Source organism: Tachypleus tridentatus, chromosome 12 (genome assembly GCF_004210375.1).
Source record: "Tachypleus tridentatus isolate NWPU-2018 chromosome 12, ASM421037v1, whole genome shotgun sequence".
NCBI classification, from domain to species: Eukaryota; Metazoa; Arthropoda; class Merostomata; order Xiphosura; family Limulidae; genus Tachypleus; species Tachypleus tridentatus.
Window position 1 is genome coordinate 109,594,730 of NC_134836.1, and position 16,826 is coordinate 109,611,555.

The following is a 16,826-nucleotide window of genomic DNA, read 5'->3' on the forward strand; positions in this document are numbered from 1 at the left end:
ACCTGTTTTAATAAACATTCGCCCTTACTGTAAAAACTATAATTTGTAATAAAATAAAGACATGGATTTTGCTTTCTGCCAGCACAACGAATCTATTCATACACAATTATAGGATATTCACTGATTCCTCTGCTAGACACATTTCAAGAAATTTCTAATCAACAGAGAATAGCCATGTATCTGTCGTGATGAAAACTCACCTACAAACAACCATACTTTCATAACCACACCCTGTAAAAAATAACAGTGAAACAAGCAAGTATCAGGTCTACATTTTTACACTTTTTTGTGTTCCAAAAGTACGGTGATATAAGTAAAACTTGAATCTCTTTATAGAAGGGTATGTAACAGCCCCTTCCAACACACAAATCATAGATATAGTCAGATTGCAGAATTAGAATTTCCAAGAGGGGGTTATCTCTTGTACTTAAGAGCACTGAAAAAAACCCAAAAAAGAACATGGTCAAACAAGAGGCACTATGATTGTCCAGAAAGTGTTCTGCAATAAGTGAGACCCAGCTGTGGTAAGAATAGTTTATCATATTGTAAAAGATGAGAACCCACAAATACAAACATCAGTGGCAAAAGCTATCCAAATATCCTATGCATCATAATCAAAGAGAATCTGCAAATGAGTTCAGTTGGACTTGGGTTCATCAAGACAAGGCTTCCAGCTATACCTCCCATTCAACTACCATATACTCAAAAACAACTGGGGAATGGAATATACATTTATATTATGTACAATGACATACTAGTCAAGTCACCTGATATAATTCCTTTGAATTTCTTTGATATCAGACTTTTGTAAAGGGCAGTGGGAAACTTTTGTCCTTCTATTGCTAGTATGATTGTGGAAAAAAAATCAGATGGAAGCACTGCACTTTGGACATAACAGTTAATGGAAATTATATTGCAAAGCCATAGTAAAGATGCACAGTCATCAGAGAGAATATGACTGCACACAAATGATTTGGTGAGGTTCCAATCCTAGTATTGGGTTTCAAGCATCCTTGTTTAGACTGTATTTTGTATCTTTTAGTTAAACTTGACTGGTTTGTACCTTGCAAACTGAAATAATTTTTCAAATATACACATCAATGATCTTGTAAATATGATCACAAATATTTTTGAAATTTTAATGTTTGATTTGTGTTTCATATGGTAACAGTGGAAGAAAAGCTCCAATAAAAGTGTTTTTATTTTTCTATTGTGATTTTCTCACAGGTCTCAAGTTACATCTCAAAAGACTTTATCACCCATACGTCTGTATATTGGGAAAAAAAGTTAGAAACTCAAGCAAGAAATAATATTTTTTTTGTGTGTAAAAGGAAACATGATATACTCTTGTTAGTTTGATGTTATGATTAAAAGAGAGAAAAGAGAGTTACTGTAAATAAAGGTAAGTTAACAAATAAAAGCCAAAATGCTTTGTTTCATATTATCTTACTGAAGTACACCAATAGCTTTCTGATGAATGTATTATTTTAAAGATCAGTCACACACTCTTGGGGTTTATTAAAAAACACCATTTTTATTGTACAATCCATACAATATATAGTCCATATGTTGAGATAATAAGATATATTCATATGATAAAAAAACACAAACAATTAAGTTTAAGAATGTAACTAAATGGTACAAAAAAAACTGGTTAAAATAAAAATCAAAGATGTGTTACACAGATGACTGAAACTACATACTGTTAACTTAAAGTAATTTTGTTGGAATCTCTAATTAACCATAAAAACATTGCAATAGGTTTTACCATACCAGAAAGTCTGCTACACTGTAACTGATTAATTCAACAATTCAGTCAACATTAGTGTAGAATAAATGATACACCCAACCATGAAAAAGAATGAAAAAAAGAAAAATTTAGTTATAAATTTTGAAGGAGAGTTGTATTATGCACAAGTAATATACCAAGTCTATAACACTAAGTTAAACTATTAACAACATAGTTTTCATTCATTCATTGTTACTATGATATACTCTTTTGTTAATATTATTCTGTAGGCATGGTTAAAAACAATGGCACAAAGCATGATAGTTTGTCACAGATCAAGACAAGGAGTTTTTGTTTTCTTAGTATTATACATTACTAGAGGTTTGGTTAAAAAAATAATTGATATTAGTCACAAAATACATGAATAGTTTCTTATATTTTTGTGAGATTGGTACAAACTACCTAAATTTTTAAAATGTAAATAGTTTTCAAAACACTGGAGCTATTTGTTAGATAGGTGGAAGTATGAAACCAACATTGGCAACAGTTTTGAATACTGGAGCTGTTTATTAAATAGCTGGAACTACAAAACCAAAATTGCAGCAGTTTTTAAATAGCTGGAACTATAAAACCAAAATTGGAACAGTTTTTAAATACTGGAGCTGTTTATTAGATAGCTGGAAGTATGAAACCAACACTAGCAACAGTTTTTAAATTCTGAAGCTGTTTATTAGATAGCTGGAAGTATGAAACCAACATTGGCAATAGTTTGTAAACACTGGAGCTGTTTATATGTAAAACGGCTTGTTTGGGTTGAGAAATTTTTTTATATGTAGAGTGAACAATGTTTTGACCTGAACCTGACGATGACAGAAGAAGGTCGAAACGTTGTTTGTTCCTCTACAAAAAAAATGTTCTCAACCCAAACAAGCCGTTTTTACATATATATTTTTCTCTATAAGTGGGTTTTCTCAACATCATTGGAGCTGTTTATTAGATAGGTAGAAGTATGAAACCAACATTGGCAACAGTTTTTTAATCTAGGTAGTTTTTAAATCCTAAAACTGTATTTTCTTATTAGGGGTTTGAAACAAATATTGAAAAAAAAAAAAAATTATACACCAATAAGAAAATTCCAATTTACAAACTTAATACATGCTAGCACACAATCAAGGAAAAAATATTATTCCAAATATACAAACAGAATTCTAAAAATTAACTTGAAAAGTATTGAGAATTAGTCATTTTAAACAACTTAAGTGAAAAATCACCCAACTGTGATTACATTACTGAAAGAAAGAAATGCTAAAAACATATAAATTGTACTATGATTAACTTTATAGTTACCATAATTAATAACTGTAATACACCTATAATTCAGTACAAATAATCATATCAATATAATAATGTAAATATTTCCTACGTATTAATACTGCTGTATGTTACAGCCTCATAAGTTGTATCAAACACAACTTATATATTAGTTACACAAATACAATTTGACACTGAAATCAAACATGTTATTTGAACTTATAATTAGGTTTTAAATTTAAGATGGCTGTATCTTACAACTTTATATGTGTATTATTTATTCTATCTATTAAAGCCCTACAAGTTTATATAGAAATTGTGTTTTTTGAAATTCTTACACTTCTGCCCAAACTTCAAAATTGAACATTAGAACAATCCTTCATTTTATGTAGTTTTTCAAATCCTGAAACAATTTCTGTATTAACTGTTGGAGGCTTATTAACAAAAATGTCAAAGTATCATAGTTTATATGGGTTTTAAAATACTGAAGCTGGCATGGAAGACCCATTCAAAGCTGACAGTATGTTCTGAGAAGTTAAAATGGCCATGGTAGTCCTAGTTTCAACAGTGGCACTTCCTATATGTGGTATTAAAACTAAAAGAAAAACATGTTAAGTTTGTGATTAAAAAAAACAAAAGAATTACACACCAATAAGAAAATTTGTTTTATAAACTTAATACATGCTAGCACACAATTAAGGGGATAATATTATTCCAAATATACAAACAGAATTCTAAAAATTAACTTGAAAAGTATTGAGAATTAGTCATTTGAAATAACTTTTTAAGTGAAAATCACCCAACTGTGATTACATTATTGGTAGAAAAACAAAACAAAAAACAACTAAAAACAAACTGTACTATGATTAACTTTATAGCTACCATAATTAATAGTTATACTATATCTATAGTTCAGTACAAATAACCATATCAATGTGATAATGTACATGTTTCCCATATATTGATACTGCTGTATGTTACAGCCTCATATAAGGATTGTATTTCCTATACATAAGGATCACTGTATTATATAACTTTATACATGTATTGTTTATCTCATGTATTAAGGCCACTATATCCTACAACTTTATATAGAAATTGTGCTTTCCCATCATTTGATTTTACTGCATCCTACAGCTATGTGCTTGAACAAAGCATCATCACTAGCTAGACTGTTGTACCTAAAATACTATCAGTATCTATGCTGCACATCTATATACTGAATATTGGTTGGAAAGGATTTAACAACAGTTAGTTACACACTCTATAATGTCTGGTTTGCCTCTACAAAATTACTAAAGTTTCATCTTATTATCTTTGGAACCAAGGCGTAAGTGACTTGTGAAACAAAAATAATTTGTCTTTAGAAAAACATTAAAGGAATGATTATAAATTAAACATTATTAATGTTACTTATTGAAATTATAGTTTTTTCCTCTGTATACAAATTTAACCACTTTTTTTAACACCAGGTAGATTTCAAATTATTCCATTAGCTCAATGCTGTGATTTCCATTCCTTCATAAGGAGATCATACAAAAATAAACACTAAAAATAAAAACTTTGACTACACAAATTTCTTTGAAATATTACCCAAAGATAAAAGTTAGTTTATTTATATATAAAATCAAAACTTCACTAAACTTCAGTCAATACTGTAGTTGGATTGACTGCCACATTATAATGCCCCAATGGATGAAAGGGCAAGCATGTTTGGTGCGACAGGGATTCGAACTCACGACCCTCAGATTACTAATCGAATGCCTTAACCCACCTGGCCATGCCGGGCTCATTCTGTAATTAATCATAATTTGTTCATAAATGCATTTTTTTGTCAATGTCAAAGTAATTTTGTTAAATCAAAGTTTGTTTATAATTTAGTTAAGGGTACATATAAAATTTGTAGAGATTTGTTTAGTGCTCTTCTCAAGGCAATTACTTAAACTTACCACAGTTTGAGAGTTTTGTCAGAGGGTGATCAATAGGCAAAGGTTCTGGCGTCATAACATCCAAACCAGCTGCTTGAATTTCTTTCTCTACTAAAGCTTTGTAAAGAGCATCATGATTTACAATGCCACCCCTGAAAGATATATTCATAAGGTCACGTCATAATAATGTCATCTTTGAAAACTGCATCCATAACATTGTGTCACGTATGCAATATGCTAAATTTATTGAAACATTTTTGTCACACACCAAGATTCACGTAAGACTTATAAATTTGCATAAAAAAATATACATTTGTTTTTTCTTAAGTACAAAGTTAATGAATGGGCTAGCTGTGTTGTACCTACTTTAAATATCAAAACCAGAATTTAAGCCTTGTATGCCTTACCCCTGACACACTGGAAGGCAATAAATATATTCTAAAGCAAAAATAGGTTTTTAAATTTTTGTACATCTAAGGAAGTCATTTTTTTTTCCCAAAAGAAAATGGATTAATTATGGACATAAAATTAATTTAGCACTTGGCAATGTAATTTATAACTTTTAGTCACATAATAATTCATTACTGCCTTTTATATATTTGTATACACTTATATATACTCAACTAAATCATCAAATGTAACAATAAATTTTAAACAAATCTTTTAAATATATATCATTCAGCAATGATTAGGATGAAAAGTTCTTGACTGAAAAATAACTTTTGAACCACAGAAAGAATATTTATTCAACCTACACAATTCTTTAAGATGATTCAAAGCTATTTAAATTTTATCATTATTCTTAGGTCACAGAAAAATAAGTTTGTATGAATATAAACATGTAAACTATATGCTTAATAAGTGCACACACATAAAAAAGAAAGTTAAAGACTTATACAACCTGCTTGTGTTAATGAAAATAGCATTTGACTTCATCAGTTTGAAAGCTCTTTCATCAAACACCTCCTTTGTTTCATGATTTAAGGATGAACAAAGAATCAAGAAATCTGACTTACAAAGCAGTTCGTCAAAATCTACAAAACTTGCTTCAACTTCTACAAAAAAGAATATTGTTTACATTATTACTAAGCTCTCAAACAGAAATATGTTAACAGAATCAGAAGGCACAGACCAATAACTACAAACTGATATATTAAGGCAGAAGATTCAATAGTATATATAAAAGGCTTTACTTAAATGTTAAGCAAAAACAACTAATCCATTAACCTGTTGACTGCTAAGTATTTCAGCTCTATACAACTCTAATACTTCTTCATTTTGCAACTTTTTCGTGACGCCATTTTGGATCGAAAGTCAAACAATTTGTAAGTAGGTAAAATGCATGTATGGTTCTGACATCTAGTGTTCAAGTTAGGTATTATTGATAACGAATTAACTCATCCGTGGCACTGTGTTACCGATCTGCTTGGACGAGTTATCTCGTCTACAGCACTGAACAGGTTAAAGACAAATAATTAAACCCTGTGTTAACATTAAAATAAAATACTATATTGTATAACCTGTACAAGTTCAGCTTAATAAATGGTAATTTTTTCTCATACATTTTAAAGCATGTTTAGTACTTAAGAAAAGAGCACAATCACATCAAATTTTACATGTAAAATAGTAAGCAGTACATATGTACATCATTTCTAGGTCCACAAAAGCTCCTTCTTTAATAGCATCACAAGTCTGTGAAACTGTGTTATATAATAAATAAAAATAAGAGAGTACATTTGTTAATTCTTCAAAGCTTCTAACATTCTTTGGATTAAGAAACTACGTGTAATCCACTTGAAAAAAAACAACAACTATTAATTGTATTTATTTTAATGCTTTAATATCTTACCTTTCTTTGACCTGCTATTATACAAAATCTGTTTGGGTTTAAAAGCCTTTACACGTTCCACGGTGGCTTGTCCTGAAAAAGATATTTTTTGACAAAATTTATAAACATATTCTTCATTATTGTTCATAACTGCTATCATAAGTTACTGAGCTTTACAAACTGTAGGCTCCTTACAAAGAGTTAAAATTTATGTAGCTACCATTTTCTTGTATTTATGAAACACTCAATACACTGAATAACTTCAATTTATTCAGACATTAGACATAATATACACAAAATGTTACAGAAATATCTTAAGTTTCATAAAACATCTCAAGCACGTGATCATATCTGTTTATACTTGCACTGTTGTTTAATTACCATGTGTAATAGCTTCAACAGTTTGAAACTTATTTTTCTGGAGAATATCAAAACTACAATAAAGTTTTTGTTACAGTTAAATATCATAACTTTATTTTTAAATGCTTTTGTCACTTTATCTTAGAAGAAAGAAACTTGTGAGAATTAACAGCTAACATGAGGCCTGTGGAAAGAAGAAGGGATATATAATAAATATGTCCAATGCTTCATTCTAAAAGCATGTGACTAACAAAACAAGTACAATGCTATTCCCAAACATCATCTAACTTCCACATGACTGTTTTATTTGTGAAAAAATAATCAATAAACCATTCTCACTTAAATATATATTCACACACACTAACTTTTTACACTATGTTACACAAATTTTGTTCCTGGATAGCATGTGTTGTTTCTTAATTGCTTACATTGTAAAAGTACAGAAAATGGCCATTATTCCTCCAAACTTTGCTTTGTGACCTGGATAATGGAACTTAGAAATTAACCTATTTTCTATGTCAAAACAGATAAATTTGCACATTTTCATTTACATAAAGTCTAAATAAAACAACATATGAATCAAGATTTACATGTATTTATACTGAAGTTACATAAATATAAACAAAACTGTTTAGAAGTGAGTAGTTTTTTCGAGATTTGCGACTGTAATGTAAATCACTTTCACATATCAGCCCCCAAATACAGTCTCCCATCATGTTTTCGTTATATGTTCCCAGGTCACAAAAGCAAAGTTTGAAGAGAAAAATAGGTCTTTTCCATTTACTTTAAGGCATAAGCAATTGGGAAATAACACTTTCTGCCCAGAAACAAGAAAAAGTAAAAATTTTGTTACATACTTTTATGGATGGATGAAAAAACTACAGGGTGTTCCAAAAGGCATGTACCAAAAATGAAGTTGTATAGCAATTGTATTATTTGAGATCATACAAATATTCAAAACAAAACCTCTTCTGCAGGCTTGCAGGTTTTACTGAAATTAATTCATAAACCTTAAATTTCTTCCATCATTAGCTATGATGAACCTAATTCTAAAAACATGTTTTCCAACATAGGTGTAACAATGGATAAGACAGAATCACAAAGTTTCAATTCATCCCAATTCATTGTTTTATCATAATCGACTTTTGTTTTAAAAAGCCTCAAAGATAAAGATCCAGAAGGCTGAAATCAGAAGACCTTTTCATGAGTTGCCTTTTTACTCAAAATAGGACCAGTTTCCAAATCTGCAATAAAAGATATTAAAAATAATAACAATAATAATTAACTTTAAGAAAACTTACAAGCCTTCAGAAGATATTTCAGTTTTGAATTTTGTTGTTATCTCAGATGATAAAAAGGTTATCCAACTTTCTTTTACACATATTCATTTTGGGACACCTTGTGTTGCTAAAATATTAAACTTTTCCAAGTTTTCTTTGTGAAATGTATTTTTTTTATTTATGACTTCATAATGTCATTCAATGAACCAGCAGTGTTTACAAACATGTGCTGAACTATCCATCCCTACAAACATTAATTTCTATTAAAAAAGTAGTTGTATATAAAGTCATACTGTTGAAAAGTTCTTGACATTATTCTCATGGTGTAGGATCTTTGTTAACAGGCATGTTGGTAGTCTTGCATTTAGCTATCTGATTTTATAGCCACCTGTTTAACAGTTAAGGTTATGTTTATACTCTCACGCATTGCTTCATATGCTACCTATATTTTCATTCCTAGATATTACTTTCAAATGGTCTACAAAAACAGATATTACGTAAAAAAATATGCAAAGACTTTTCTCCACCTGTTGTTTTAGGAGTTTATTTGGCCAAAGCCAGTATTTAGATTATCCGACGTTTCCTGCAAAATCTTCACTAAAAACTTAATTATCTTAATTTCTGAGTTCCATAATGTTGATGTTACCAACTGAACTCTGGCTTCTCAAGTACATCAGTTTTTTGCATTGCTTTTCAAATATAGGACTCAACAACTCTTGCTTTGGAAAACTGGTCCAACTTTTTTCATGCCACTCCTGATCACAAGTTGTAGCATATGGAAAAAGCAGGGGTCATGTTCAGGAAGAAATATGGATAAATTGTTTGATTATTTGTTGAGATGTTCTTTACTTCTTGCTGTAAAAGCATTTAACTAGATTCACAGACCATAAATCTAGTGAAACACCAGCCAAGTTTAAATCTGGGATGCAGTGCCACAGCCCCATGGAAGACACTTCTTTGCTCATACTGTGTCAGCCAGGTGTAAAATGATTCCTTCAGTGCAGAGACAAGATTGAAATTATGTCTGGACTGCATGCTATCAATCTTTGTCATCAGCCCATCAACACACAGCACTACAAAACTGGAAGTAACAATGTTACAACCTTCTGTTGCCTCTTCAAAAGGTGTTGTCACTGAATCTACAAGCACACTGAGCTGCAATTTTATCAGACATATGGTGCCCCTTGAAACACTGATGTTCCAGCACGACTGTTTCATTTTCTAGTCAAGTACAACTATTTCATTTTCTAATCAAGTACAAAATGACTAATGATTCCAAGAAAACTGCTCATTTTTCTGCTTCTCCAAGCTTCCACAGTTACATTGATGTTGGGTACAGGTTATAGTAGAAAGATGACTTTTTAATGGACTTCACTAAACACTGAGAAGGGTTGCAGTGTACTAGCAATAACATTGATGAGTATATTAGTGAAGTGCTTTCTAAAGAAAGTGTGTAGATTTACACTTAGTTGATTCTGTACAGTATGTTGCTGCACCTAGGTGGAAGTACCAGGGCCAGATGTAACCCTCTGTAGCTCTGCCTCATGTTTATGCTAGAAATACAAAAACATACCTCAGTTATATAATGTAAAACATAGTTTGTAATAAAAATAATAAGAAACATACAGTAATAAGTAAAGCTGATGAATATAGTTCAAGACATGAGAAATTTGGCTTAATTATAGAATATACTTTGTAATAATAACATACAATACTAAGTAAATGAAAATAATGAAAAATATGATAGTTTAAAAAGCATGAGAAATTTAATTTACCAATATTGTATAATAAAAGATAATAAAAAAGTTTACCTTCAGATGTGTTGATGGGTTTGAAGTGTTTTTTCCTGAAGAATAAACAGTGTTTGTAATATCTATTCTTTGCCTTGATGTACTAAATCAAGCAGGAGAAAGCATGAAGTGTTTGTGTGTACCACTGAAGACAGTTTAGTAACTACCTAAAATTCTCTAAAATGACTTAATAATCATTTAATACAATAACTTTTAATATGATTGTAGAGTACTGACCTGTTTTAGCACTCTCACCATGGATATCCTTTACTGTACATGTCATGATGTTTTTAGTAAGTTACATTCAACATTTAATTAAACTACTTTTTGTTCATGTTATACCAATTAGTACAGCATAAAATAATAGCTAAAAGTCCATATTTTAATAGTACATAATTTTTTAAGTTCTTAATTTTATAAGGCAGTATTTTAAAAAATCTTGAATTTCCCCCAGTATGATAAATGACTTTTTCTACAGGCATTCCCTCTTCTCTAATTTATTTATAAGCCCTCCAAGAAATATGATATTTAACACAAATTACTCATTATCATAGCTCAGGCAAAATATGATTTTCATAGCCTTCAATTTTATCTGGCTAGACAGCCATCAAATATAAAATCAGACTTCTTGCCAGACCCACCTAGTCTAAAGGTGGTTTAGGATTTGCCAATAGTTCTATTTGACAATTAATACTATATTATATATAACCAACAAAAATCTAAGCTTTCATCTATCAAACAACATATTATATCACATTATTTTCTGCACAGAAAAGTGAGAATAAAGCTTGTACTGAAAAAGACATCAATGTGGTGTGGATGTAGTAACGAAATATACAAAAGTTGGTGTTTACTTTTATAATATTAATCATTCATTAAGTCATTCAGTAACAATAAACATCATGCTCTTGAATTTGAATACTAATGGTATGCCATCAAATCTGAATACTTTAATTTTGCCTACCAAAAAATTCAAAAGCAATGATAAATACTCTCAAAGTTGTATTCAAACCATTAGGTCACAAATTAACAAACATAAAGAACATGAATGTCAAATAGTCTTCTTAAAGAAATTAATAGAGTATTTTCAATAGTTAACAGTGGTGTCAGACTTATCATAAAACATTAAATTTTTTTTAGGTACAAAAGTTGTTCTTTTTAATAGCTGAAAATGCAAACAAAAAAGGTGCTGAACATGGTGAACTTTTATAATAAACAGGAAAATGACTATTTTTAATTATGTCAACAAAGTACTGAAGCAAAGTAATAAAATATAAATTTAACTGAGTTATAAATTTTTGGCACTAATACAAACCTTGAATTTTTAAATGTTGTTCAAAATATTTACCATAATTGTTTAGAAGTGCATACTCAAATCTCACTTCGAAGAGAGAAACAAGTCATAGCTGTTGTCAACAGTTGCAAGCTAAGATTAAAAGCATACCAGTCTATTTATACTTCAAAGCAATTAAAACAGAAGGAAAACAGCTACCTATTTTTCCCATTCCAAATATTCCTACTGTGCTCCCTGTCAAGGAAGATCCACACATGTACAATGGACTCCACCCTTTGTTTAACCATCCTCCACTGTTTAAAACAAACATATCATCAATCACTCAAATATCACATTATTTTCTCAATGCAACACAACGTTTTATTCAAATATGAATATTTTATGTGATATTTGGACAAAACAGCCAGGTCAGAAACCCCAAAATTCAGTCCCAGATATATTTAATTTATAGGTGCTGACTAGAAAGAAATACCTGTCTCTTACATTTCTACTTTTAATCAAATGGTAGGAATAACAAACATGGTTATAACATCTCCAAAACTGAAAATGTGAGGTATGTTACAAAAAAAAAAGACACAGCTTTGACTTTGAACCTTTCAGTCCACAGTAAATCACTTGCCTATCTCCAGCCCAATAATCAGACTCAAAACAGGTACTCAAAATGCCTCTTCCATAATTTGAATTTTAATAGAAAAAAAAAAAACCAACAAAATGTAACCACTGGTGCCTCTTTAACATAGCAACATATAAAATAATTCTGCTTTCTTGAAACAGTTTCATATCACCACAATGCATCTAAAGAGAAACAGAACTCTTATGTACATACAAAAACAATAAACATCAAACTACATCATTTTTAATTAAGGGAACAATGAAGAACAAATATGTTACAAGGACTTAGATGTTTATTATGCAAAAAGAAATATTTTTAATACTACAATATGCAAAAAAAAAGAGAAAAATGTAATATGGAAACCTAAAGCATAGATAAACTTACTAACTTTGTAACTTCTGCAGATGCCTCAAATAACCTTCTTGATGTAGCCAATAACAAGGCAATAGTTAGTTCTGCCACAGCATCTGTCAGAACATCAGGTGTGTATCCAACAAGGATGTTTCTAGTGGAAGTTAGATACAACTCTATACTTAATTGTGTAAAGATACTTTCCAAATGCAAAATTTTCATCTACTTACATACTGAAATAACAGTCATATCATCTTAGTATTGCATTAATAATCCTATTTGTTGCAGCAGTTGTTTTATTAGAGGAAACAATAATATATTAAAACATTAATAAATGACTTACCTTTTTTTGCATTCTTTTAGGTCGATGTGATCATATCCTGCAGACAATGTTCCCACAACTTTTAACTTAGGTCCTAATAAAAATAAGAAAAAGTTTTCAGGGGTGCCAACACTGCCCAACCTTTTCTTTAAAAACTTATATGCTATGTACTACCTTTATTTTTATAACTGCTCCTAAAACTGTTTCACTGCTTAAATGTTATATTAGCATATTTCCACACCCATTCCCAATTAATTGCAATTATGAATGCTTTCTTTTTGTTACCAATAGTAGCAAGTATTTTTTGAGTCATTTCAAGAGTCATTGACTAAGGTAGCAATTTTGGCCAGTGGGTAAGTTCATTATCTTTCCTAAACATTTTCTTCCAGTGGTAGTGACAGTAAGAAAGTCAAAAGATAAGTGAAAAATGAAGTTTTATAAAGTACAACTTTTTAAACATTTATATTCTTGATAATACATTTGAATTTTGTAATATTAATGTTCCACTTACCAGCATTAATCACTAAAACATACTTCTGAGGTTTAGAACTGAAATAACCAAACTGCAACTATTACAACAGCTATAATTATAAAACATTATCAAATGTTTGATTACAAGTAATCAAACATAGATGAATAAGTTTGTTATGTTCATTTACCTATTAATTTAGTGCACAAATGAGATATATTTAAGTGTACAGTATGCTGAATAATAACTTCCATGTTTAAATTTAAACACAATTTGAAAATCTATTATTTTAAAAATAAACAGTCAACCAATATCAATTACTTAAAACATTTTCTTTTTTAACTGTAGTTCAAACTGTTTTGTATCCTGAAATAAATAGGAAGAGAGAACACATAGTTTTAAAATTTGGTAAAAATTAACTAGGCCACAGTTAAAACAATTTTCTAACAGGGTTATGTAATGAGCTGTGGTTAGCAGTAATTAAGGAGAATACTTTACATGAATTTAAAAGAAATATCAAGAATTTCCTGAAAAATGCAAAGTGGGTTTGAATGTTTACTTTTCTCATGAGTGGGTGTGCAAGGACATCCTTAAAAGACCAAATGGTCCCTTGTTGGGTTATTTCTCTATAGGCTAAGTAATAACTTCAAAACTTAGTATACTTGTTCTAAGACTGATGCCTTATCACCTAACCCAATCTTATTTAATTATGTTTTGCAAGACCCACCAACATTTGTTATTTCAGTATATGAATGTTATGAAAACTAGTTTAAGCTTTACATTTTCCAAAAATATCTTTATAAAAATGTCTAAACATTTTGGAGAGAAATTTTGGAATCATCATTAGTTAGTTATTAATTAATGATTATATTATTAAATAATGAGAAGTAGTAATTTTGAATATGAGGGAGTCTGTTGTTTCACAAACTACTGAAGAATCTGAAGCAGGTAATATGGTAGGTTCATTTTGCTGTTTTCAATTACATGTCAGAATAACTTGAGAATATTGATACTCCCTTCTATTCAAAGCAAGTTACTTACATAGATTATAACTACAAGATAACCCATTAATAAGTATAACTAATTAAATATACTGTTGTTACTTATAAAGATTAGAATGCACTGTTTCATTGACTGGGCACTCTTGCTGTTAGTGATATTTTTGGCCATAATCCCAATAATATTTCCCTCAAAAGATTGAGCCAATCAACAATAAAGGGCATTCTTATATAATAATGAAATTGAATTAAAATATTATCATTACTGTTACATTGGATAAAAAAATTATGTTTGTGACAGTAAAAAATAATCTTTATGTATTGCTTTAATAAATAAATATGATCTGATAAAAAACACCTACTGTACAAACAATGAAATCATACTTCATGCTTATCATAATACCTGAAGGATTATACTTAGCCAAATTTAACTTAATCAGACTTTTAAACATACATATAACAAACTAAACTTATTTTTTATTAAAGTACAAGAATACTTGAATAAATATATATTAAACTTATAGTACTGTACTTTCATATACATATAATATTTTAAAATACTTCCATTTTCTCTAAAACAAATGGTTTGTCACTTACAACTTTACCAAACACTTTTTAAGCAGTTTCAGTTTCACAGTAACTCAAATATGTTTTTATCAGCATATTAACACAAGTTTTAATTTATTCACTTCCACAGACTAATAAAAAAGACAAAGTAAGAGAAAATTTTATGCTTAAATTAAGGTATAGTACATCAAAAGATATGTAACAAAAAATGTTGTAAATGATACATGCACTCAGTTTTGATACACTATTGTAAATGCCAAGTTAAATATAAATTGAACGTTATACCAGCTGCTTCAAGCAATTCAGCATCAATTTTCTCTGTTAGTAAACAGTACAATGCATCCTTCCCAACAACATTCTTGAGAAGTTCTTCACGTGGAATAGTTCTCACCTCTGTCCACATGTGCACGTCACACCTAAAGCATGATGACGCAAATAAAAATGGTTCACTTTACACATAGTAAACAAGTTTACATTATTCTCACAAGTATCCCTCTTTTTGAGATTTAAGATCTAAAACGATATGGAATTTGTTATATGTGGTGTGATTTAAAATCTAAAAAGATGTGGAATTTGTTATATGTGGTGTGATTTAAAATCTAAAAAGATATGGAATTTGTTATATGTGGTGTGATTTAAAATCTAAAAAGATATGGAATTTGTTATGTGTGGTGTGATTTAAGATCTACTACTTCAGAACTTCCTCTGTTTTCCACAATAAATATGGAATATCTTATCCTATCTGCTCACACTGTGACACTCAATAATTTATGCCATCCAACTGAACTATGTTTTGAATGTTATTTCCACACAATTAATCTTTCTCTTATAAAAGTTTCATACACATATATATATACTAAAATTATAATTCAGGACAACTTGATTCAATCAGGCCATCCTATCCACAGGAATAAACTCTAAAATAAAAATAAGATACTCAAAGCTACCCCCTACCACCAATATTCACCACACCTTCTCTTTAAACTAATTTAAATCAATCACATCGATTCTAATCATTAAAAGGGCAGATTATTGTTTTTAAACATACTCTGTCTTTAGAAGATTGATAGCTTCTGAAGGAATATCTGGCCGTGTAACATAAACAACTCGCTTACTGTTTTCGCTAACAGTAAATGAAGATAACCCTGCAATCCCCAAAGAGCCACCAGGTTCATACTTCATGTTCTTGTTGAAGTTCATTCTGCTGTTTTCAATTAACAAAGTGTTGGTCTCCTGAATAGAGAAACAACGAAAATTGAATTTTTGACAAACTTTTCTTTGCACCTGTTTTACAACGTCAACAAATGTCTTCTGCATTGTGGTTGGTCTTAATTTTTGTATGGCTTTAATTTTAGTTACGTGATAGCTCACTTTAAAGTTTAATTTTAAGCAAGTAACTACTCACTATTATTACTATTAGTTAGGGTTCCGGTTAATTTATTATAATAAAAACTGTATCTAAAATTCTACCAACTATCGTAAATAATGCAAATTCATAACAAGTATAAAACTATTAACTAGAATTTGGTTATTGAACTCACTCAGTCAAGACCTTGAGAACGAAAAACTGTTTATTCTTTACTTATTGCAATACTAGTCGGAAATACGTTACATACCATTTATTTAATTAAATAGAAGATAAAATAGTTTGGGAAGAATTTAAAAACAATGATTTCAAGAGATTCTTCCACAACTGTCATATAATAAAACAATTTCAATAAAGCAGGGGAAAAAAGCACATTTTACTATGTCTTTGGTACCATGAAACAAATTAATTTTCAAATTGACAAAACGTTTTCAGCACCAGGAAATGTGTTATGTTATTTACATTACAACTACTAGGCCCAGCATGGCCATCTGGTTAAGGTACTCAAGTCGTAATCCAACAGTCGCGGGTTTGAATCTCCGTGGCACCAAACATGCTTGCCATTTCAGCCGTGGAGACGTTATAATGTAATGGTCAATCCCACTGTTCGTTGGTAAAAG

At 29.9% G+C, this 16,826-nt stretch overlaps 1 protein-coding gene across 4 annotated transcripts; it reads right to left on the bottom strand.

The window, feature by feature from the left end:
* Window positions 1-1,514: 1,514 nt before the first annotated feature.
* On the bottom strand, window positions 1,515-16,532 carry LOC143235282 (glyoxylate reductase/hydroxypyruvate reductase-like). Of its 4 annotated transcripts, none has more exons than XM_076473255.1 (10): window positions 16,382-16,532; window positions 15,889-16,073; window positions 15,126-15,256; window positions 12,828-12,900; window positions 12,522-12,638; window positions 11,719-11,813; window positions 6,818-6,889; window positions 5,870-6,023; window positions 4,990-5,120; window positions 1,515-3,635 (listed from the first exon to the last, which is right to left on the bottom strand). In XM_076473255.1, exons 2-10 carry the CDS (start codon window positions 16,038-16,040, stop codon window positions 3,517-3,519), a joined length of 1,044 nt encoding a protein of 347 aa, XP_076329370.1. In that variant the 5' UTR covers window positions 16,041-16,073; window positions 16,382-16,532; the 3' UTR covers window positions 1,515-3,516. The 4 variants fall into 4 exon arrangements, with proteins under 4 accessions (XP_076329370.1, XP_076329369.1, XP_076329371.1 ...); XM_076473254.1 differs by having other exon boundaries at window positions 16,457-16,475; XM_076473256.1 differs by lacking the exon at window positions 16,382-16,532 and adding an exon at window positions 16,246-16,342.
* Window positions 16,533-16,826: the final 294 nt, after the last annotated feature.

Bases quoted from the DNA above. Each gene is read 5' to 3' on its own strand.
- LOC143235282 (XM_076473253.1), bottom strand. From the start codon at position 16,157: ATGCAGAAGACATTTGTTGACGTTGTAAAACAGGTGCAAAGAAAAGTT. The intron at 12,639-12,827 runs GTAAGTCATTTA...AACTTCCACTAG, and splicing joins CTAAAAGAATGCAAAAAAAG to AAACATCCTTGTTGGATACA. The intron at 5,121-5,869 runs GTTGTATAAGTC...TATATCTTTCAG, and splicing joins ATTTTCATTAACACAAGCAG to GGGTGGCATTGTAAATCATG.